The 24733-nt window shown below is 36.5% G+C and overlaps 1 protein-coding gene across 7 annotated transcripts in view; it reads right to left on the reverse strand.

Annotated features, from left to right (window-relative positions):
• Positions 1–497: 497 nt before the first annotated feature.
• LOC114045805 (glycerol-3-phosphate dehydrogenase, mitochondrial) overlaps positions 498–24733 on the reverse strand; it is a 197641-nt gene continuing 173405 nt past the window's right edge. For all 7 annotated transcript variants that reach the window (XM_027865986.1, XM_027865985.1, XM_027865987.1 and 4 more), the window contains 8 exons: positions 14714–14848; positions 14276–14451; positions 13470–13601; positions 11983–12141; positions 8603–8715; positions 8429–8507; positions 8236–8334; positions 498–4124 (listed from right to left, as the gene is read on the reverse strand). In XM_027865986.1, the coding sequence (XP_027721787.1) occupies positions 3999–4124; positions 8236–8334; positions 8429–8507; positions 8603–8715; positions 11983–12141; positions 13470–13601; positions 14276–14451; positions 14714–14848 (1019 nt within the window). In that variant the 3' untranslated portion in view covers positions 498–3998. The remainder of the gene's footprint in view (positions 4125–8235; positions 8335–8428; positions 8508–8602; positions 8716–11982; positions 12142–13469; positions 13602–14275; positions 14452–14713; positions 14849–24733) is intronic.

The following is a 24733-nucleotide window of genomic DNA, read 5'->3' on the forward strand; positions in this document are numbered from 1 at the left end:
GATGTATTCAGTTTAGACACCAACTAAAAATACTGATGACAATGTTATATTTCCTATTCCTTTGAATATACTAAATTTTGGATTGTTTTTAAAAGGTAAGATCAACATATTCTGGCATATTTTAAATCTTCTAGGATTTGACACAAAAGCTCAGTGGAAAAAAACGTTTTCCACTGACAAGTTTCTTCCAGACATCGAACAGACTATCCTTTGTTACAAGCCTGTCTATAAGCTCATACTTCTAAGTGTTCTCACAACAATTTCATGGAATCTTCCGAAGAGCACATATGCACTTGAACACACAATGCTTTCATGCAGCAGGTCTAAACTATAAGTGCAGGAGATGTTCTCTTTTATATGTGTGAATTAAAAACCTATAAAATAATACAGGCATTCTAAAATTTGTGTTTAAACTGATAAGAGCTTTACTGATTTACTGACAATGAAAATATATAGCATTTTTTCCGTCAGAGCATTTATCAACACTTGGCATCCCTGCACTAACTTGACATGTAAGATGATCAAAATGGATTATGTAATCTTTCCCATTCATTTCTATTGATTTTAGTTATGATAAAATTCATCAGTGTGCATGGGAACGCTTAGTCAGAAAGGCTCTGGTTGACAAAAAACCCAACAGTGCTGTAATAGGCTGGATGTAATTTTAAAACAGGATTGCACAAATACAGAACTCATACCCCAAAGGCTTCAGCTACAAATTAATACAAATAATTCAGGCTATCTCATAAAAATTAAATCTGTCTAATGCAGAGATTTCACTTCTGATATAGCATTGCAAAATTCAGAGCTAGAAAAAATTAACAAGTAAATGTCATTCTAAAAATATAGTTTCTTAAAACATTTTTCAAACTTTTTTTTTAACTTCAGGACTAATCAAAGTTATTTCTGTGACTGCCAGGAACATCAAAATGCCAGTGAATGGACCATTTTAATCAGTTTTATTGATTCATGCTTTCAGTTCTTATTCAGTTAAAAACAAGGCACATTAAATACATCCTCTTATTGCTCTATAAATGCATGCAGCTCATTCTGTATATCAAAAGTAATAAATAATGGCAATAAAACACCAAGACAGTTATAAAAATGACAACCCAGCCTCAAACACAGTATTTAACAGTCCAATCTAGAACAATAACCTACATAATACATAAAAGTGCCACATGTAAAAACATGCAGTTTGTCTATCCAGGCCAGCACAGAGCTTGTAGCTGTCAGTATTTTGTTTCTGGTTTCACACATAATAAGGACAGTTCTCCCCTGGACCACCCATAGGACTGAAATAATGCAAAACAGTACAAAGATACAACTGCATTGGGTTTCACCATTATTACATTCATATGCCAACAGCTTTTTCTTAAATACATAAAATGTGGGATAATTAATTCAATGATCGATCCTTGCATTTTTTAACATCTCACAAATAAGAGTGCAATTTTTGCCATAGAACAAGATACAGCTAGCATTCCACATACCATGAGGAAAGGCCAAACAAAGCCAGAATTTAGCAGAATAAAGGAGCATGCAGTAGAAATCCCGAGGTTCCACTCAAGATACATTGATTGAAAGCAAGAAATGGTACATGGGGTATGTGGCAAACAACTATGGCCTATAAATTAGTCTTCTGTTATCACTATTGCTACAACTATAGTGGGGAAACTAATTTTAGCCATAGCCTATAAAGTGTTCACTACATACAGGATTTTTTTTTCAGCTGAACCTCTTTAAAAAGGATCTCAAAAGTCAGTTTGTGGGACTAACTGGAACAGGTTTCAGGAAGTACTTGATTTGTCCAAAAATTATTATCTGGTAAGCCCTCAAATGTTCATTTAGACATGACACAAAATACTTGTTTGCTTTATTCATAGTTAAAAAAAAAGTTTGGCACCAGCCAATTCCCAAAACAGGTGTCTGGATCTTGTGAAGAAATACAGGTTCAGAATCAGTAGACTTTAGGAGAAAACTGATACAAGACCTCACACACAGCTAAACATGCACAAGGCCTATTTAACAAATGCAGATCTGGCAAAAGGATCTGCAGGTTCCTAAGCAAAAGAAGTCAGTTTCCTACTGTATTAGGTTCAGGGAGATACAAGTCATCATTATCTTGATTTAACTAGAGGAAGAGAAAGAGAGGGAAACCAAACATACAATATTACAATATTTCATCCCAGAGGCACACACGCATAAAAAATATATTTTAAAAATAACTTTTCCGTCTGTTAGAGTTTACTTAGCTTTAGACAGAGAAATTCATAATGTTTTGAAAACAATGCTGAATTGCCCTATTTCAGCCATCATTTATTAAAAATATTGGCTGTAATTTTGAAAGAAAAGAATATCACAGTGACTTCTAGAAGTATCGCTACCTTGGTTTTGGTTTCATACTCCCTTGTGGCAAACACATGAACCTAAGCTCCTTGTGGGCAGGTTGTTTTCCATCTCTGTAGCCTTGTATAGTGCCATGCAAGTGGTAATCACTTAATAAATGTTTACAGAACATAAGTGGTCTTTTTAAAAATTCTATTTTGAGGCATACTACTATTTTTTGAATCTCACCATTCACAGTCTTAATGGTGACATAAATACTAAGAGAGAGGCATTAAGATCTGATCTTATGTTAACAGAAAAGACTGCTGTGCTGTGGTTTGTCAACTTGTGTGCCAGTTTTTTATAACTAAGATTTCCAATCATGGTAGTAAGAGCTGCCATCAAAGTGTGATATTTGCTTCTATATACAGAACCTGATCTTTGCAAAAGCTTCTGTGGGTTCAATTCACACTGGGAAGGGCCAAGGGACAAACTACCAGATGAAGGGAGCACAACTAGAACCAAGTAGCAGCAAAAATATTCCTAAACCGTCCTTACTTAAAATGTCAAGTTTTTTTTCTATAAGAGGACAAAAGGGAAAATACTTTTAAGGATTTAAAAAAAAACAATGCAACTCTGTGCTTGTGGTTAATATTTAGAATCAGAGCAAACTAAGATATTTTATTTCTACTCCCCCCCCCCATTTCTTTGCTAAGTGAGCAAAACCAGTGCAACAGGGATCAGTCTAAACCAATATTAGACAATATCACACACTCATAGGTAAGATCTAGGGCTTGAAACTTGTGCCTTTTTTTTTTAAACATGTGCTTGTAGAAATACATTTCTACCATTATAGTACTACTATAAGGAGATGGAAAATTTGGGCTCATCCTTGCTATATCCAAATGTGCCACTTCCATGCTAGTCTCAAAGCAAAGAAATCAAGGATCTTCCTGGCAACTTCAGCAGTCAAAGAAAACCAGCAGCCACTGAAAAAAAAATGAACTGCCGAGATGAAACTATCACTGTAAGATTCAGTAAATGTCAATGCTATCCTTATCTATACCTGTGATTTGGGAAGCTTTCAGTTTCTCTTTGTAACTTACTCCTGAAACCAGATCTAAACTTTTTTTAGTTTTGGCAGTCACACCTGAGATAGAAAATTGAACAATATTGTGAATGCGAGGCAGAGGGAACAAGGCAGAAGGAAGAAATCCTCAGAAACAGTATCATTTCCAAAGGGGTCATTCTGCATGCCCTTTCTTTTTCAAGAGTAAAGGCTATCTAAAAGTTTAATGAACACAGGTATGTGTCAGCAAATCTCTTCCAAGTTCTTCCTTGAATTTCTGCCAAAACATTCGGCTTTGAGAACTGAGAAAAGCATGTCTAGTCTATCAGGCCAGAAGTACAGTATTAGAATCTGCATGAAAAATAAAGGTAAACTGCCTCTCTTATAGGCTATGCTGAATGGCAAATATGTATCAAGGGCATACACAGAGATATCTTAGAGCTTTGGAATGTTTCCAGTGGTTAAAAAAAAAAAGCAGCTATACACATCCACTAGTTTGGAGAACTAAGAGTTGTTCCTAGTTGTTTCTAGCATAGTGCTTTGTTGCTGTTGTTTTTCCATGTTTGCTGGTTTTTGTTTTTGTTTTGTGAACTGTTCAGACTCACAATCCTCCACAACTCCTATCCACTGGAATGGGAGCTCTTGAACCCAGACTTTCTTCTGCAGTCTTCATGAGTACTGCTAGACGGCTTCCAGATACCATTCCTTTTTGAATAGCGCTCATCAGCTTAAAGAAAAAGCATTTGAGACGTTAAAACATACATATACACCTACACCACACACACACACACACACACACACACACACACACACACCCCACGGCCAGCTCATTCAATTCTGAACAGCACTTTAATAGTTACTAAAACTGTAAGCTGAGATAAATGAGGTCTCTATCAAAAACCATAGCAGGTGCTACAGACAGCAGAAGCAAAAAAAAAAAAAAAAGCTTCCATTTTGGTGAATTTCAAACAGGAAGGGAGGTAGATCATTTCGACAGAAACGTCTATCCAGTAAATCATCTGTCTTTGACAGCTAACCTTACTTGTTACTCCTCTATGTGTTCAAAGCACTTGAGTGTTTGAGAGTATCTTAAATCTTGGATTTTAAATTTCATTTGGAAAAATGTAAAGCAATACTAGAGATAGGATAAAGACAAAACAATCCACATATCAGTGACTCCATATTTAACAAGTGGAATGTGGGTGAATGATAGTGTACTTGACTCCTTCAATATTTCTAAAGTCAAATTCCTTAAAGACTTTTCAAAGTAATTTTCATTTAAGTCCTTGAACTGGACCCAAAGATCTACCTTAAAGAATTAATAAACTCCAGTGCTCAGATTTTAGTTAATTTTTTTTTATCCAATGGATAAAATCAGAATTAGTCTCAAAATTACACGCACTCAGCTGCAAAGGACATTTTCATGTAGAAAGCACTAGGCAATTATGTTGTATGTGTTTTTTTTTCCTTTTTCCTGCCCAAGACTTGCCAGTTTTTTTTTATGATTTGCTTTCCCTCTTTCTATCCTCCCCAATAACTTTTCTTTTTATTTCTTGATAGCTCTGGCCGTTAACCACACCTGAAATACAACTGACTACAGTGCTCTTTAATACATTTACACATTTTGGATTTCACATTTCATCCCTTTTATATATTAACAACTTCCAAGGATAGAAATGGACTATTCAGATCCTAACACCAAAGAGTGTTTCATAAGGCATTATTTCAAAGGTTTGGATTGTTAATTGCAACAGAGCCCCAAAATCCTGAGCCCCCAAGTTGTAGACTCATACATCTATGACTGTTCAAACAAAAGGATTGTCTAGAAATAGTCTTTCTAGTCAATAAGATTAAGATAAATCTAGGCTATATATCTTCAGAAAAAGGAAAGATTTTTAGCCTACTTCCACATCAAGCTAGAATCTACCCTATGTTAAAAAGAAAGAGTCACAGTAGGGGGTGGGGGTTAAAGGGTATAAGACAAACTTTGTTTTCAATCACTTGTGACCATTTTAGAGAAGACATCCCATGCTCATTATTTGGCACAAACCATTAAAACACTAGAAGAACCAGGTGTGTCAACTGACACACGAATTTTTAAATCTTTTTTTTATAATTTACTATAATTTATTTCAATTTCCCCTATCTGTTCAAATGCACTTTAAATACAAAGAATTATAAGTAAATATATAATTTTACTTGGAAATAAAACTTTTCATCCTACCCAGTATGTGCAAATGCATTGCATCAGCTGATATAGCTTGGTCTTCTGAGGTATTCTTTAATTGTGGTCCTTCTAGAGTTTTAACAGCTGAAGACATAAAAACAAATTCTTACATAAATAGCTTATTGCTTAGACTATTAGTCTACAAATTACTTAAACTCTATTGCAACAAATGATCATCTTGAGTGAAAGTTATCTTTTTAACTAGAGTCAATTTGAATATGGTGTCATATCTAAAATACTATCTTCTGTTATGATCCATTGTCAATTTTAAAAGCACTCAAATATCATTTTATATGGAGAAACTATTACAGGTTTCTATGGATCCAATAAGATATATTATCTTTAACTTTTAAAAAAAGGCTTTAAAGTACTTATAGCATTTGTATTTAGAATACAGATTTGTTTTCATGGATAATTGGAAAAGTTAAAGCCTGATCACCAAGAGATTCTATAATAAAACATGTAGAAAGAGCATCAATTTAGCATCAATTTTTTTCAACTATGCTCCATTCAAATTAACTCAAGTACTAAACACCACAACTCATGCCATCTATGATGTTGGATTTCTAAACAAAGCTTAGTGGGACTGGAGTTAGAAGACCTCTGTCCAAATTCTGACTCTGATGATTCATTCCCCATATCAATGAGGGCAAATTATTCAACCTCACGGAATGTTGGTATTCTCATCTGTAAAATGGGGTAGTGATTTTTGTGAAGGAAGCCCTCTGTGAGGCCCTCTTCAAGTACAATGTAAATATTAGTTTTTTCAACACTAAATTTTTTAAAAGGATTTTTAACATGGCAGAAAGTACGTGATTTTACTTGATGGAACATTTTCCAAAAATCTATAAAAATTTTTTTTAATTTTCCTGAAAATTACAAAGAAAAGGCATCATGTGGTTTCCATTTTAAAAGTCAAAATGATAGCCTGGATTTATTTTGAAGCCTGTTTTAGTTAAAGAACTAGGTTTTACAGGGATGAAACTCTTTTTTGTAATGCTGGACACAACCTGTGGAAATTTTTTACATTTAGATTCAACAATGCTCTTATCTGCAGCTCATCTCCAGAGAGACAATTACCATTTCCTTTGCCTTGATCTTGTTTGTTTAACTTGACACAGTGAAGAAAGGGCTGACATTGACCAAAATCCCCAGCATTAATTTACCTCATGTTCGGCATTCATCATTGCCATGATGCAACAAGAACCTGGCAGTCATTTGAAATACCTACCCAAGAAAGACTACAAAAACAAACCTAACCAGTAAGGAACAAATAAACTCTTCATAAGTAGAGTAAGGTAGATAGATACAAATACAGTGCTGGTCATCTTGCTTTATTTTATTTCCTTCTTTAGAGATATTTATGAGGATTAATGATCTTCATGCCCAGTTGCCTTATGGAGTGAAAATGTGAAGTTCCTATCATCAATTAATATATTAAAGAATTGGGACCCAAGTATGGAATTACAAAGAACATAAATATTTGAATTATATGTGATCATAGATAGGGCCTTGAAATTAAAACATACATTTTTTTTTCCCTTTGGGTTGCTTTTCAAGTTTCTTGAAGCATAAGTAATACCTAAAAGCCTACAACACAGTTTTGTTTCTTTTTGTTTTTTAAGTGCTAAATAATGCATATTTAAGATATTAAATGTATCTAAAGACATGTTGGGTCATCTGGTAAAGTTGGGCAATGGCTACTCTAAAAGGGATATTGATCTGTTCTTAAAAAAAAAAATATGGTCCTGGGTTAAGCCCTTAACCCTATTCAGAGCCATATTTAATCTAAATGGCCCAATATATTTGAGTGGTTTGTTCTTTTAATTATGAGAAACATGAATAACTAAGAAAAAAGAAAAAATGTTTTATATCACAGAGGCTCTTCATCAGCTCATATAGACTACTTGAGAAAGCTATGGACACTGATTTTTCTATATTCACAAATATAGATATAGGCAGATAGAAGGCTTTTTCTGATTTCTCCCTGAAACATTTCTAGTCTCCTCCTTCCTCAAGCCCTCAAAATGTTTCTGTATGTGTACATATGTATACACATATATGCTTGTGTGTGTGTGTGTGTGTGTGTGAGAGAGAGAGAAAAGAGATGGATGTGTATGAGTGGGCCTGCATACACAGGTACAGAGCATACTGTCGTGGATGAAAAGAAAGTCTTGAAGCCAGGAAGACCATGTTTAAGTCTCACTTCTGACTGAGTGACCCTGGCCAAATCACTTAACCCCTCAGGTATCTAGGCAATTCTCTAATACTATAAGCAGAAAAGAAGGTATTGATCCTCATTGGAAAGGGAGTTTCCTCACCAGGCAGTTTCCTAAACCAATCAAATCACAGGTCCAATCAAAACACACACACATGCACACACACACACATACACACACACACATACACACACACACACACAAATGCATTTCTGACTTTTAATCTACTTCATTTTTCAGTGGTAAAAGGCAATACCAACTATGTGTACTTAGTGGTCTATTTCTTAGAACAAGTTAAATAATGTGACCTTTCAGAGATAAGAAGATATTTTCAGGTTATTAATTTTTTTTGTCATTTGTCATTTAAAAAAAAAGAAACAGCCACAACTCACCTGCAAAAACTCATCGAGTTCAACCAATCCATTTTTATTCAAATCTACTTCATTGAGAATTTCATGTAGTGTATTCTGATTCATTTGAATATTGACACTCTAAATGAAAGAAAAGTAGAGGTAGAATTAATGAATCACAAATTCTAGCTTTCTATTATTTTAAAGATTCTAAAGTCCAAACAAAGAAAGTTACCTCTAGCACACGCTGAACATCAACTATGGTAATAAAGCCTTTTTGCTCTTTATCAAACATGTGAAATCTCTTTTTGTACCTGAAAAATAATGATCATTAATGGAAAACTTTGCTCATATTAGAAATCTTTTTTAAAATTCGGAGTGAAGGAAATTTAAAAGATGGTGAATGTACCTCTCAATATCAGCAGGCTGTAGGCTAATTTCAGAACAGGGCGTTAGCTGCTCTGACCGAGACTTGTAGCCCATTTCATAGTAAAGAAATCTTGTTGCACAATCAAGTTCCTCCTAAAACACAGATCAAATCCCCAAAGCTCTATCAATCCAATCAATCAACATGTATTTAATAAGCCCTTACAGTATGTGTGTGCCCAGCACCATACAAAGAACTGGAAGCACCAAAGACAAATGTGAAGTAATTCCTACTGTCAAGGAGAGGAAATTCCAAAGTCTAAGTTCTGTTTAAAAATTTCCCCTAAGTTGGGGCAGCTAGATGGCGCAGTGGATAGAGCTCAGGCCTTGGAGTCGGACCTGAATTCAAATCCGAACTCAGACACTTGACATTTACTAGCTATGTGACCCTAGGCAAGTCACTTAACCCTGATTGCCTCACCAAAAAGAAAGAACAAAAGAAAAAATTCCCCTAAAAAATAAAAGGAAGGAAGGAGTATTTCTTCATTGAATCCAAAATTATTTATCATATCTGGTGTCTGTTGGCATCTCAAATATAATGTTAGCAATGGTTTAAAGTGAGCAAGTACTTAATTGAGACGGTACAAACTACTCCAATGCTCATCATTTCACAAGGAGTGAAAATGATGTCACAATATGACGTGGGAATGCAGGAAATCTGGCGTTAGGACTTTGATGGAAGTATTGAAAAAAATAGGATCAAGGGATGGAATAGGATCTTTTCAGTTTCCATCTTATGAGTACATCCATCCATCAATAAATACTTATTGCTTCAGTATATGTGCAAAAAGCTGTACTAGTCAAATAACCAAATAAGTCCCCAGTGACATGATAACATCTAGTTACTTCTCAAAACTACATAGAAAGATGGGTATTCCTGTGCCTTCCCTAACATTCTACAATGTAGAAGGACTGTGGCTTATTGATTCACCACAAAGTTATGGGTGGAATGATCTGAATGTGCAGGAATAGAATGAGAGCCCTGAGATCTGGTTGTGAGGAGATGCTGATTCAATTTGTGCCAGGAATTCAGACTGTGGGAAGTGAGATGGAGGAAGAGAATTCTACGAACTAGACTGATCACATTCCACCCACTGGGAGGCAGTGGATTTATTTTGAATTCTCATTCCTTGGGAGTGTTGGAGGTAAGAGTTTGGGAAAGGATTAACAGATATTTTTCAGCACAAACTAGGTACAGAACTCGTACAAAGAAAACAAAAAGCTTAAATCTATCCTTCAAGCCCTTCTATTAGGCTTGGAATTCAAAAATACCTTTTCTCCCTTAATTTTAATGCCACCTTCTTTGTTAAGCCTTTCATGTGTTTCCTTTCTTTCCCTTCTCAGATTTCCCTTGGCCTGAATCTCTCCTTTGCTTGCACTTCTCCCTATCTTGTATTAAAATTATGTGTGCACACATATGCAGAAAATAGGCCCTTTTTTCTTGATGTCTAACAGTGCTTGGCACATAGTATGGGTTTAATAAATGTTTGTTGAATTTTATTTTGAATTTAATAATCAGAAGGATTGTGGCCCACTGTATACCATTCTGATCACATCATTCACCATATGTTGACTACTATGGTTACAAAGAGCTAGTATTAATTTATTCAACAAACATCGATTATGCATTCACTCTCTGCTAGGCACTCTATAAAGCATTTGGAATATAAAGACAAAAGAAAATAATTTTTGCCCTCAAGAAGTTTATATTTCTGAGGGTAAAGACATAAATACAGATAAATAAATGCAAACCATAGACAACATACACAAACCACATACAAAACAAATACAAAGGAGTAGAGGAGGATGCTAGCAACTGGAAGTTTGGCTTTCAATGCCAAATAGAAATTTATGTTTAATTCTAGAGATGAATGGAAACCAGTGAATCTTCATGAGTAGGGGGTTAATGGAGTTAGATCTGTTCTTCAGGAATATCAATCTGGCAGCTAAGTGGATCAGAAACTAGAGATGAGACAGACTAGAGGAAAGATCACATTAGAAGGATATTAGAACAGCTCAGATGTAAAACAGCTTGTTAGTAGAGGACTGGGTTTGGAATCAGGAAGACCTAGGTTCAAATCCTGCCTCAGAACCTTATTAATTGTGTGACCACAGTCAAGTCACTTATCCTCTATGAGCCTCAGTTTCTTCATATGTAAAATAAGATCCATTCCAATTTTAAATCTACCATCCCATGAAGACAAGGGGAAAGGAAGGGGGAAAGTTATTTATTAAATGCCTACTACATGCTAGCCACTATAGTAAGTGCTTTATAAATATTATTTTATCCTCAAAATAATTCTGTGAGGTAGGTGCTGTGATGATGCCCATTTTTCAGTTCAGAAAACTAAGGTAGACAGAGGCTAGACAACTTTCCCAGTCTCACACAGCTAGTAAGTTTATGAGACCAGAATTTAACTCAGCTCTTCTTGACTCCAGGTCCAGGGTTCTACCTAATTGTGATCCCATGCTGCTAGCCCCAGCTAGGATTGTTAGCCATGTGAGTAGAGAGACAAAAATATTGTGGAGGCAGAATTGAAGAGACTTAGCAACCAGCTGGCTACAGGGAATGAGAAAAAGTCATCCCTAAATGACTCAGATTTTGTAAACCTGAGTGACCAGAAAGCTGTTGGTGCCCCCCAAAAGAAATAAGGAAGTATAGATGAAGGGTCTAAAGTAAAAACAATGAGTTTGAGTCTGGACGTGGTGAATTTAAGTATTTACCTTTTCTATTGTTTCCTCTTAATGCAAATTAAGTCATCCCAATCATTTAGGGCTACAGCTAATGAGTTAGACCAAAACTTGCTCTTGGCCTTGTTTTACAGTGGTTTTATTTCCTGTATGCATGACAATGGCATCAAGGTAGATGAGTAAGTCTGCGCTTCTGAAAATTACTATGGTTGAAGCTAATTGAAATAGATGAAAATAAAGTAATAAAAAACTTTCCTACTGAGACACTATCCTTCTCAGATTCATCCCTAATAGTGATATGTAAGACCACTTCTTTATATCTAAGCCTTGGCTTAGAAAAAATTGGCTTTCTTTTGGCCTGAGGATAGAGGATCTAAAACGAGGCTTCACTGAATAAGCACTTGAAGGTCTGGGAATGGGGCCATCATTTCATATTGCTTGTTAAGAGAATCATCTATAAAAACATTTTTGCTACCAAAGGGGAAAAGGTAATTGGCAGAAAACAGGAGTTTGACTACATGGTACATTCTAAGAAGGTTTTCAATGAAAATGTATAAAGATCTAATGGAGAATGCTCTAACACCCACTAACACAACAGAGTAGCCAAGTGTTTTATCTGAGAGCCAATGTGCTTATTGGAGAGATGTGGTGGTAAAATTCTGTATTCAATACCTTTTTCTTTTCCTCACTCCAATTCAGTTCCCTTCCCATCAGTTCAACAATCTTAGGTAGAGCTTCCTCTGCAGCCTGGACATTCAGAAATGCAAGTCGAGTGCGGCGTGAAATCATATCTACTGCAGTGCATGCATATTCTTTGATTCCATATTTCACCTGTGTTTGACATTTTTTAAAGTTATTTTGTACCCAAAGGTTTAAAGGCAACTGGCCATGTACAAAAAAACCCCCACATAAACATGCATGTACATGAAAGATAAAAGTTTGGTTTTATACTGTTGGGTCACCTAGTTGGTTTAAGATGAGCAGTAACAGTGCCTATGACTTCACTCTTCCTGACAAACCACAGTTTGAAAAGTTGACTCCTTGGAAAAGGAGCAGCTTCGCTCTCAATATAACCTGGCATATATATGCAAATCTCCCCTGCCTCTCAATTGCCATCTTCTTATATGAGCAGAAAAGTGAGTACCCTCTGCTTATGCATAATATGAATACTATTTACTCAATTCTTTTTATTTGTTCTTTGGTCAGATACAGTAGAAAGAGCAACAAATCTCTGTCAGAAGGTAGGATTCAAATCCCAGTTCTATGAGATCTTAGTCCTCAGTTTCTTCACATGTAAAATAGAAGGTTTGGATGAAACACAGCTTCTGAGGTCCTGTTTAGCTCTAAATCTATGACCTATAATTCTTATCCTATCCAACCCTTATACTCCTATGATTTGTAGACTTCTTTAATTTAGTCTCCATAGTATTTCCTGTCTTGGATCGTAAATAACCAAATAGTAAGAATTTTGTGTGTGTGTGTGTGTATGTATGTATGTATACATATATATATATATGTGTGTGTGTGTGCATATATACACACACTTAATACATTCCTTATGATGACAATAAAATTAGCATATCAACAATAAAATACTGATTGAGCACATAGTTGCAAACAGTGCTGGGTGTTATGGGAGATACAAAAAGTATAAGATAATACTCCTGCCCTCAAGGAATTAATATTTATTTCGGGCAAACAATGTATAAACACATGAAAACTTTAAATAACAATTTAAAACATCATAAGAAATATCACAAGGTAGAATGTGAATGTCAAAAGGTGGTACAGATAAGTGCTAGGAGATCAGAAGAGCAAGAAATCACTATGAATTGAAGTGGTTTGGAAAAGCTTAATGTTAGCAGTGACTTAAGCTGGTCCTTGAAGGACAGAAAGAATTTTGTCAGTATCTTGTTATTGCTTTAATTCATATTACTACCCCTATCCTCCCAAATTTTAGAATTAAATGTAAAAGGTAACCACAAAGATGACAGTTGTATGGCCACTTATTTCAGATTCTGGCAGATGTTCAAGAAGACTAAACCTTAGAACCAGCAATGTCTTAATTTGAGGGAGGAGGAGAATCACAATAAAAGTGAGTGGAATTCATCACAGACACCAAGGGAAAATAGGTCATTGAGAAGCAGCCAACCTCATACCTCTGCTTCAATGTATGGGAATTCAGACACAAGCCGTACTCCAACAATGGGCCATCTTTTTCCAGTTACACTTGCTATTTTGGCTACCTCGAAGGCTTTGTCACCATAAGTAGAAGCAAGATGTTGAGCCACCTATAGAAAGGAAATCACATTAGGCAAAGACCTTGAATATCAGCACCTCCTAGGTAAAAAGAAAAAAACAAGCAAACAAAAAACATATGTAAGGACTTCTTGTCAAGTGTTCCCATGGCATGTAACAAATCGGTTTAGGAGAGTATTAGATTTTGATTGTGTAGGAGGACACTCCCTGAGCTCCGGATGCTTAGACTAGCACTAAAGCTAAGAAGCATGTATCACTGTTATCAGTGAGTAATGATACTTCAGCTTCAGTCTACCTCTAGGATCACATCTGAAGAATAGATTCAATTGGTCTTGAGAAGTAACAAACTTAGGATGCCATGCCAACTGTTCAAAAAAATAAACAGATAAAACAAAAGGGGAAAATATAGTCAGAAAATCTATTATGGAATTGATGCAGAAAGAATGCAGGTTATAAGGTGCCCTGAATAAAAGAGAGATTTATTCATTCATTCATTCTCTCTCTCTCTCTCTCTCTCTCTCTCTCTCTCTCTCTCTCTCTCTCTCTCTCTCTCATTAAAGCTTATTGGGTACCATAGTATCGTATTACTCATAAATGTGTACTCAGCAAATGTAACTATGCACAAGAAAGGGCACTCTCTGGCCGATTTTGTTCTTATCATTATCTATTTAAGCAAAGAGGAAGATGAAAAGCAATAAACACATACCTCACTTTCAAGTCCATAATCCTGAACCAGTCTAATGTACAGAGTAGGGCTCCAATCCTTACCACCTTGCAGATAAAGGCCAGTTGTTCTACTTGGCCCAACTTTAAAATTGTGATTTTTGACAGCAGTATCTACAGTATCTTCCGCCATAGAACGGTAAGTTGTCCATTTTCCACCTAAAAACAACATGTATAAGCAAATAAGTCACCAGATTTTGATTTTTTTAAAATTAACCAGTTATTAATTTCATTAGTAATAAAGTGATTCATTTGGTCATGGTTTAGATAGCAATACAACATAATAGCATTAATTCAGATCGCAATAATGGCAACAATTCAGACATTCTTAATGGCATTCATTCAGATCCCACAAGGTAGGAATCTTTTCACTGGAGACCATCATCTGAGCTTCAAGAAACACCAGTTCAATTTCCCATACCTGCTATAGTAATAAGGCCACTCTCACTGGTATCAACAACATGATTTCGAGAGATTGACTGGGTGTCTTTAGACTTCGGATCTGTCACCAGGGGCCGAATTCCACTCCAAGCTGCTAGGACATCTCCTCTTCTCACTGTGGAGAATAAAAATAAAGGCTGAGGGTGGTAATTCATTAGTGCGTCAAGAAAACTCCAGAAATTTTTAAACAGTAGGATGAAGTTACAATCAACAGAAACAGAAGGAAAATAATGTGGACTCAGAAAGGGGAAATAGCTTTAAATATAAGATGGAAATGATTGGCCAGGTGCCAAGTTGGATGGAGAAACAATCTAGAGGTAATAATGAATATGAATTAAAGTAATGATCCTATTAATGCTCAAATGTATTAGCCTGAGCAAAATTATCATTAAAAAAAAAAAGTCTGGCACTTGAGGAAATGCTGATGGGGATCAGATAATAATCAAGAGAAACTAGCTATCAACATCCCACCAGGTAGAGGTACCTGGTAGAAGGAACTGCCCCCCAAAGTACTCCTGAAATTCAAGAACCCCATAACTCATTAAGGACCTTTCTCTTTCCTACTCCTTTTCCTATTTCCTATGAAAGAAAACAAAGTTCCTTTAAAATTTTATTTAACCAGACAAATATAGGGACTGTAGAATTTTTTACCATTTAACAGTTTTTCTTCCTATGAGAATCCTTTCAATATTTTTTCCAAGTCAAGAAGCATTTATTAAGTGCCTACTATGCGCCAGGCACTATTCTTTCTTGTTACTTCTCCTTTCCTACTGCTGCTACCACCTTTATGTTAACTCCTTCCATTTCATGTTTGAGGAATATAGTTTTTAGGGGAAAAGTTTTTTTGAATAGATACCTGTATCCTTTAAGAACATGGCACTGTCTAAATATAATGTATATTTGCATAGATGATCAAAATTTTGTAAAGCACTTCTCTCAAATAACCCTGAGAGGTAAGCAGTACAAGTATGATTTCACGGATGAGAACATTTCATGGATGAGAACACTGGCTCAGGGAGGTAACTTCACCTGCCAAATGTCACCTAGCTAGGGTCAGAGGTCAAAATCATGTGTCTATTGAACTGCAGGCTCACAGATTTGGAGACAGAAATGACCATAGAGGTGATCTAGTTCAATATGCCTCATTTTACAAAAGAGGAAACTGAAGCCCAGAGAGGTTAGTGACTGACCCAAGGTCACATATGTAAAAGGAACAGGGCCAGTATTTGAACTCCAATTCCAACGCTCTTTCCATTAAACTGTAATGACTCTCCAAGTTTAATATTCCTTCCATCACACCATGTGGCCTCTCTGTATGAACTTTCTCCATCATAACAACTGTTTTACCTTAATCTTTTTTGAGATGGTCCCATTTCCACTGGCTCTCTTCTCCTCACTTCTGGTCCCATTCTCTCATTTGCTACTCCTTTCCCTTTGGGGTTTTGCTTATTACTATTATTATCCTTTTTCTCTCCTGCTTTTATCTGGATATATAATCCCTTCCACACATTTTTCCTTCTTAATCAAGCAGATTCCTCTTTGTCTTCCCCTTCATATAGTCCAGTTCATTAGTTTTTAAATTTTCATTTTTACACCCTTTCTCAAAAAGGATTTCTCCCACTCTATTCATTATTGCATCTTCCTTCTATCTACTCTAGACTGTCATTCTCTGATTCATGACCCCTATAACCATCTGATCTCTCTTTTCTTTGTATTCCTCATCCAATCACAGCTTATATTCTAGGCCAAGGGTGGGGAACCTGCAGCCTAGAGACCACATGTGGCCCTCTAGGTCTTCAAGTGTGGCCCTTTGCCTGAATCCAAATGTCACAGAACAAATTTCTCCCCTACTCACTCCCCACTTGCATGTACCCTCCCAGGCTGTAATGTAGTTCCACATAACAAACCCTGATTCAGGTGTCACCAGGTTCTGCTCATAATGCTCCATTCCTGTCACCTCCACCAGATTTCTGCCTTCACTCCTATCTCTTTGTTTATTTATTTAGACAAAAGTTTCTTACTAGTCTTTCTGCTATCATTCTGTTACAGCTGCTGCCTGCATTTATTCACTCCTCTTATATTTGTTGTTTGGGGTATTCAAGAACCAATAACCTCATCAGTTCTGGTTTTATTTCTTTTTGGAAAAGTTCTAAAAATGTTTCAAGTGTCTATTATTGAACATCCATCTTTTTTTCAGAAGTCATCCTGGGCTGCATACTGAACCCCACTGTACTTCAGAACACATTCACTCTTATGTTTTCTGGTAGGTACAGAATAGTCGAAGTTTATGAATTTCCTTTTTTAATTTTTATTTGAAGGTCTTTTTCCTCATTGCTTGCAGAACTTGTTTCTAAATTGAATTGTTAAATTTAATTATTATGTGTCTTGGAGTTTGCCACCTTGTTTTTTTTTTCTGGAGGTGATCTGTGAATTCTTTCAATTAATATTTAATTTTCTGTGTTCAGAAGTCCTGAGTGGTTTTCTTCTATTATATCTTGCACTAATGGTGTTAAGGTTCTTTGTCCTGTCATGCACTTCTGGGAGACCTATAATCCTTAGATTATTCTCAACATATCCTGTCTTCAAGATCAGTATGTTTTGCTTGCATAATGGGTATATTTTCTTTTGATGTTATTGATTTTTTGCTTCTTGTTTTCTAGATTGGCCTTCACTTCTATATACTTGTATTCCCATTCTATTGTTCTCCTTTTTGTTTCTTTGGTGAGTCTTGCCATCACAGATTCCAATTTTTCAATTCTGCCTGTTATTTTTGCTGTGCAGGACATAAACTCTGCTCTCTTAATTCTCTTTTTTCTTTTTAACCACTCAGGAATGCTGTGTTATGATTCCGTGTTCTCTCATTCCACAGGATCTTCTGTTTCATTAAATGGTGGATCATTTCCCTTCATTTTGCAGTATTAGGCATTGAGGCCTAAATATGTTCACGAGATGTGGAGGTCTTTTTTCCTTCTGCTGTTCACATTTTCCTTATTGATTTATCTGCTTATGTTCAAGGTCTTTGCATTTTCTTCTTCCTGAGATCTTTGGTAATTTCTGTTTTTTCCCGCTCATTTTCCCCCATTCATTCTGATGGTGGTTTCCTTAGGGACTCGATCTAAAAGCATCTCAGCATCCTCCCATATTGGACAATTTACCATTCACCAGCCTTGTCTTTGCCTCCAGTGACTTTTGGGTAGGTCAGCACTGGCCCCAGTTGGATTCTGTGTTCCTTCCCTCAGTCTTGAGAGAGTGCTGTACACCCCCCACACACACACACATAAACGGTGTCCTGTCCTGCTGACTTGTCTCACTCTCTTTGTTTCTTAGTTCTCTGACGTGGCACCAGCAGACAGCTGCTGATGGTGATGCAAGTTCTCTACCCTGGCACAGGCAGTTCAGAGCTTTGCCAACATCGGTGCTATGCAGCTGGCCACTCCAAGCAGTCTTTTGATACAGAAGGGCTGAGGCCCCACTGACTATCTGTTGCAGCCTTAGCAAATTTCCATAGCCTAGAGCCAGATTCTCTGTAGTAATGGAAAGAGGGAGTGGGGAGCCTAAGTGTAGGGGCTAAGTTTTGTTATAAGCCTATGCTGGGTTCAGGAGGTAGGGGAGAAGTACTCAGTGAGCTCAGAGTCAGTGAGCATCAGTTCATGGGTTTTAGGTTTTGTTTTTTAACCTTCTCTTAGATTCTGGGTATCCTAGTACATGGAGACAGATGGAGTTGTCTTGTCATTGTCTCATAATTTCTGCGTTAGGGGTTTTGAGGTCATACAGATAAGAGGAAATGTCTAGTCCTCCATCTTGTTGCTCACTTGACCCAGAAGTAATACTTTTGTTTAAAAAAAAAAACCCACTATACTACTTATTAGTGATTTAACCTTAGAGTGTCTGTCTCCTTATTTTAATAGGGTGCAGAAAAAGTAGAATAGACCTAGAAGCACATATTTGTATTTATTCACTTTATATTTATGATGTACATATTTATATATGTACTTATTGTTTCTTCCAATAGAACTTAAGTTCCTTGCAAGTAGGAATTGTTTTATTCACGTATTCAGTACAGTACCTGGCACATTTTGATGTTCAGTCATTTCTTACTCTTTGTGACCCCATTTGTGGTTTTCTTGGCAATGACATTGGAGTGGTTTGCCATTTCCTTCTCATTTCACAGATGAGGAAACTGAGGTAAACAGGGTTAAGTGACTTGCTCAAGGTCACACTGCTAATTAAGTGTCTAAGCCAGATGTGAACTCCCGAACATACTGGAGTATGTCCAAAACATACTCCAGGACTGGCATTCTATTCACTGTACTATCTAGATGCCTGCCTGGCACACAATAAGAGCTTAATAAATATTGATTGATTACTTGTATCCTCAAGGCCTAGCACAGTGTCTGCAACGTTGGAGGTGCTTAATAAATGTTTGCTGATTGATTGAAACTGATAAGTATGAGAAATGGTTATAATTGTGAAGACTTAAGATTAGAAAATAGCCTCAATTAAATGGTCCTAAATACCATAAATCCTTATTGACATCAGAGGGCTACCTAATGGATTTCAAAACTCAGATTAAAAAAAAATTACAATAGTGAAGTTGATAATCTGTTCCTCTACAGCTAAGATCTAGAAAATAATGTTACATATTTCAAGTAGAGGTAGTTAGATTAGACAGATGGGAGAACCTTTCTACTTAAGGGGATGCGAGATACTGAAATTCCATGATGCAGAATTTCCTTTGTGAGGTATCTTAAGACTAGTAGAATATTTTAACTACAACCAGGAGAAAATATGCAGAGAATGTTTTGGGTGATATCTTTAGTTTACTTGGAGAGTCAAAACTATGATGAGGTGTTTTTGGTTTTGTTTGGTTTTTTGGGGGGGATGGAGGTAGGAGTGAGGAAAAAACCTGCAGTAAATAGTACTCTGGTATTTTCCATGTCTATGAATTTCTATCACTGTTCAAATTTGTAAAAGGAAATAAGGTACCACTGATGCACTGGAGAGACCTGGGCAAGAGAGAGGAGATGGGAAGAATGAGAAAGAAAAAGAGAGCTCAATCCTCTGAAAAGAAAGTACTCAAAACCACACAAACATACATAGAAAAACTGTATTTATGTTTAGTATATACATACTTATTGTAGATTCAGTCATTTTTCAGTCTTTATAACCCCATTTGAGGTTTTCTTGGCAAAGATATTGGAATGGTTTGTCATTTCCTTCCCCAGTTCATTTTATAGATAAGGAAACTGAGGCAAACAGGATTAAGTGACTTGCCCAGAATCACACAGCAGTTAATGTCTGAGGCCAGATCTGAACTCAGGAAGATGAGTGTTCCTGATTCCAGGCCCAGCACTCTATCCAGTGAGCCATCTAGTTGCCTCTAGTATACATACATATATATATATATATATATATATATATATATACACACACACACACACACATGTTATATATACACACACATGTTATATGTATATACACACATACATATATAGTGTATATATATATATATATGTATATACATGTACAACAGTGTGTGTGTGTGTGTGTGTACACACCCTCTCTTTTTTTCCCTCCTAACCAAATCAATGGAACTCTGGTAAGGAAAACCTGTTGGTACTCACCCCAATGAGCAACTCTTTTGCGGAAGGACTAAAGGTCAGCATGAAATTCCCAAAGGCTGTGTTCTATTCCTAGATCCTCCACTCTCCTAAGTCACTTCTCGGGCATTTGTTTGTTTTCATTTAATTTTTTTTAATCAACAACAATGTATCATTCTCTCTCTTCTACTTCTCCTACTTTCCCTACCTCCAATGAAAAAAAAAAGAGAAAAACAAAACCCTTTTAACTAATAAACATAGTTAAGCAAAATGAGTTCTCACACTGGTCGTGTCCAAAAGTCCAAAAATGAATCTCCCATTCTGCAATTTGTGTCCATCATCTCCCTATCAGGAGGTAGAAGAGTGCTTGCTTCACTGGTGTTCTCTGGAATCATGGTTGGCCATTGTAGTGCTCAGAGTTCTTAAAGTCTTTCAAAGTTGTTTCTCTTTAACAATATTGTTATCACCATACAAATTGTTCTCCAGGTCGTGCTCCTTTTACTCTGCATTAATGCCCACCTTTCCAGACCAATGTTGTGTTACATCTAGCTATTATACACCTCAACTAAAATAAACTACTCTCTTGGCCCCTGTACACACTTTATACCTTTCTGACTCTGTATAGAATCATGTAGTTAATATCAAGGGTATGATTCATACTTTCCCTCTCCTTCTGCCTATCAAACTCTAACCTACACTTTCAAGCCCAGCTCAAATGTCACCTCTTCCAGGAAGTCTTCTCTTCCCCTACTCCTAGCCCCTGGACATCACCAAGACCATCCCCTGCAGACCTCAAATAACATTCTATTCTCTACCTCTCTAAAGCAAATAGATACCATAGTTATCTATGGATGTGTCTTATTCCCCTCTTAGTCTTTAAGCTTAATGAGGACAGGGACTGTTTTATAAAGACATTATCTTCCCCTAGGACCTATCACATTGTGGGTGTTTGGTATTTACTGAATTGAATCTATCAATATTTAGCAACGCACCTCTCATATATTAGGGAATTAATTTTTTCCAGTCAAACTGAACTGATGGTCAAGTCATGGTACTTTGTACAGTCTTCAAAAAATGTTGGAAGAACTTAACAAAAGGTAAGAATATTCAACTTTTTCAATCATCAGTGCTACAAAATCATTTTCTTTTAGTTATTCTCACCTTCCCCATCAGAAAATTAAATTCTACCTCTTCCTGGTGGTTGTTGCTGTTGTTTCTAATTCTGTGACATTAACATAGCTAGGAGACTCAGATTTAAAATTAAAAGTTAGATCTATTAGGCAAAGATATGAATTTTAATGCCTAAAATAGATAATATGTTTATCCTACCAAGAGATAAAAATATAATTTTAAAAAAACATATGTTTTACGTAAATAGAAATATTGAGTCAAATACTATATACATTGCACATCTGATTGGACAGAGTTCTGGGTTTGGCAGAGATTTAGGAAGATCTGACTTCAGATCCTGCCTCCAACAGCTGATAGTTGTGTGGGCAAATTGCTTAGCCTCCCTCAGCCTCAGTTTCCACATCTGTAAAATGGGGATAAAATAACTATAGGATTTCCCTTACAGGGTGAAATAATTATGTAAAGGGCTTTATAAACCTCTAAGTGATGCATAAACATGTTGCTGTTATCATTACTATTTTCATTACCTTATTTAATCAACAGCACAGAAATCACACTTCTAAAACATTCGATAAAATGCTCTGGGTTTACAATCGGAGACTGCATGCTGCTGGTAGAATTTTAACTCAACTGAATTGAGTTCTTAGTGCCACTTCAATTATATTAACACAGTGTTGAGATTGAATTTATTTATAAAATAAAGAACGTCTGCATGCCAAGTTAAGGAAAATATCAAAATTAAATACTTAAAATATAAAGTAGCCTATAGGGTACTTCATCTTAATTGGCTGCAGTCTCTGTTGCCGGTTTAAAGAGAAGTCTTCAGTAACATCTGAAGGCTCAAGCCAATGCCATACATATACATGAGTCCAAGGCTTCCTACTGAAGATGTTATCTGGGAAATGGTTTTAACTGATATAACTTTGCTTAGAAGCAAATCTGATCACAACTAAAGACCACTAACCACACAGGTACCAATGCTCCAGTGAACAGGTGATCTCAGGGACGTGGGAACTTTTAATACTGCAAATCAGAACAGATTCATTGCTGTCCATCCTGGCTCTCTCCTACCCTTCCTAAGTCTTCTTAGATCTTAGATTCCTCTCCTCTACCAACATGAACTTCTAAGGATAAAAAAAGTGCTTATGGAGAACTAAATGCAAATTGCTGGATTTGAAATCAAGAAGACCCAGTTTCAAATCCTGCCCATGAAACTAACTAGCTGTGTACCAAGGGCAGGTCACTTAATGTCTATGAAATTCTTTTTATTGGCAGAATGGGAGTGATGATAACTGTAGCAACTACCTCAAAGGAATTGGGAGGATCCATTGTGCTTTGCAAACAAACACTCAACTGCATTAGTACCTTAGTAATGTCAAAATAGTGCTAAACTTGGAGCCAGAAGACCTGCATTCAGTTTCTGTTTCTACATTAAAAATGGGAGTTAGAGAGGCATGTAGGGTCATCTAGATCTGTGATTTAATTGATATTGGAAAGCTGTGGTAAGGAAACTCCTATTGATGCAGCCTAGCTACTGTTGTGCCAGTTATATCCTTAAAAGAGTTTATTGGGGTACTGAGATGTTGGGACCACAATAGGGTCACATTCATCCCGTGTCAGAGGCATGACATCTGTTAACTGTACAATCACAGGCAATCATTCACCTCTCACAACCTATTTTCCCATCTGTAAAATGGAAATAATGATTCTTGCATTAATACATAGGATTATTATAAGGAAAGTACTTTTGTGAACCTTATAAACCTTGCTCTCACCTATGTATTTGACAATCCAGTAACAAGTCCTCCTGACTTTTCCTTGAACAAGACACTCCATCACTCAACTCTGGACATTTTCACTGGATGTTTCCCATGCATGAGTTGCTTTTCCTCCTCATCTCTGCCTCTTGGTTTCCCTGGCTTAAAGTCACAGCTAAAATCCCATATTCTGTGAGAAGCTTTTTCTGATTCTTGATAATGCTAGTGCTTCCTTTTATTAATTCTGTGTGGGTCTGTCTGTCTGTATGTGTGTATGTATGTGTATGTGTGTGTGTTTTTGTATGTAGAAAGATGGATATAGACATAGTTTATACAGGATCTTGTTGCCATCCCCCCAATTAGAATGTGAGCTCCTTGAGATTAGGGACTGTCTTTTGCCTTGCTTTCTATTCCTAATGCTTAGCACAATGCTTTGTACCTAGTAGGCATTTAATAAATGTTCACTGATTGGTTCGGAGCTCAGGTCTCCCACAACTGGTAGACCTCAATTCCTCTGGGATGGTTTGGATAACTTCTTCACAAAAAGGACTTGGGAGACTAAGGAGTGGTATTATTGGGAGACACCTTACTTTCTAATAGCATAGGACAGGTGAAACTGTTGCTGAATAATAACAGTAGATGTGTATCAACTTGGAAAAAGGGATCCCCTAGCTGACTTGGTGGTAGGTCTCTGAATGAGGGTGATGAAGAGTCCTGAATTAGCCCCTGTGTTAAAAGAAGGCAGCCCCTCCATGGAGGTCTCTAAGAAGGAAAAGCTTTTGTATCATTCCCCTGATGTTGCTCTTAAAGATGAGGAAACTGAGGCCCAGATGGATGAAGAGACTTACCCAAAGTCACATTGATTCACAGTGAATAGGATGCTTCTTTGTATACTCCACAGTTGTTGATATGGTGCCTTGAACCAAGTAAAAATCAATAAATATTTGCCAAAGGAATGTTGACTCATGAGTGATTTGCGCTTTGGCCTCATTTTCTGCCTGGGTGTCCCTTAACCCAATGGCATATATTTGCAAGTTAGCTGGGAGAGACAGTGTAGAGAATGTTGCAATTGGAGTCAGAAATGACCTTGGTTCAGATATTCCTTCTGACACTTTAACCAAGTCATTTGATCTCTCTGAGACCTAGTTTCTTCATCGGTAAAATGAAAGTGATGATGACAACCTACAGAATTTAGCATTCCCCTTTCCAAGGATCTAATAAAGTAAATCATCTTGAGCAAGATTCTCTAAGCAACAGATGGGAATCTGCAACAAGATAATGTTGTACAATAGAAAGAGCATGGAAATGGAACAAAGCAAAGCAAAGAGTTCCAGAGACAAACGTCCTAAATTCAAATCCCCTGAACACTTACTACATGTGTGACCTTGGGAAAATCATGTAGGCTCTGTTTCCTTATTTATAAAATGAGGGAGTTAGATTAAATGGCCTCTGCGGTCCCTTCCAGATATATATATATATATATATATATATATATATATATATATATATATA

This window comes from Vombatus ursinus, unplaced genomic scaffold (genome assembly GCF_900497805.2).
Source record: "Vombatus ursinus unplaced genomic scaffold, bare-nosed wombat genome assembly UNPS02014779.1, whole genome shotgun sequence".
Lineage (NCBI taxonomy): Eukaryota > Metazoa > Chordata > Mammalia > Diprotodontia > Vombatidae > Vombatus > Vombatus ursinus.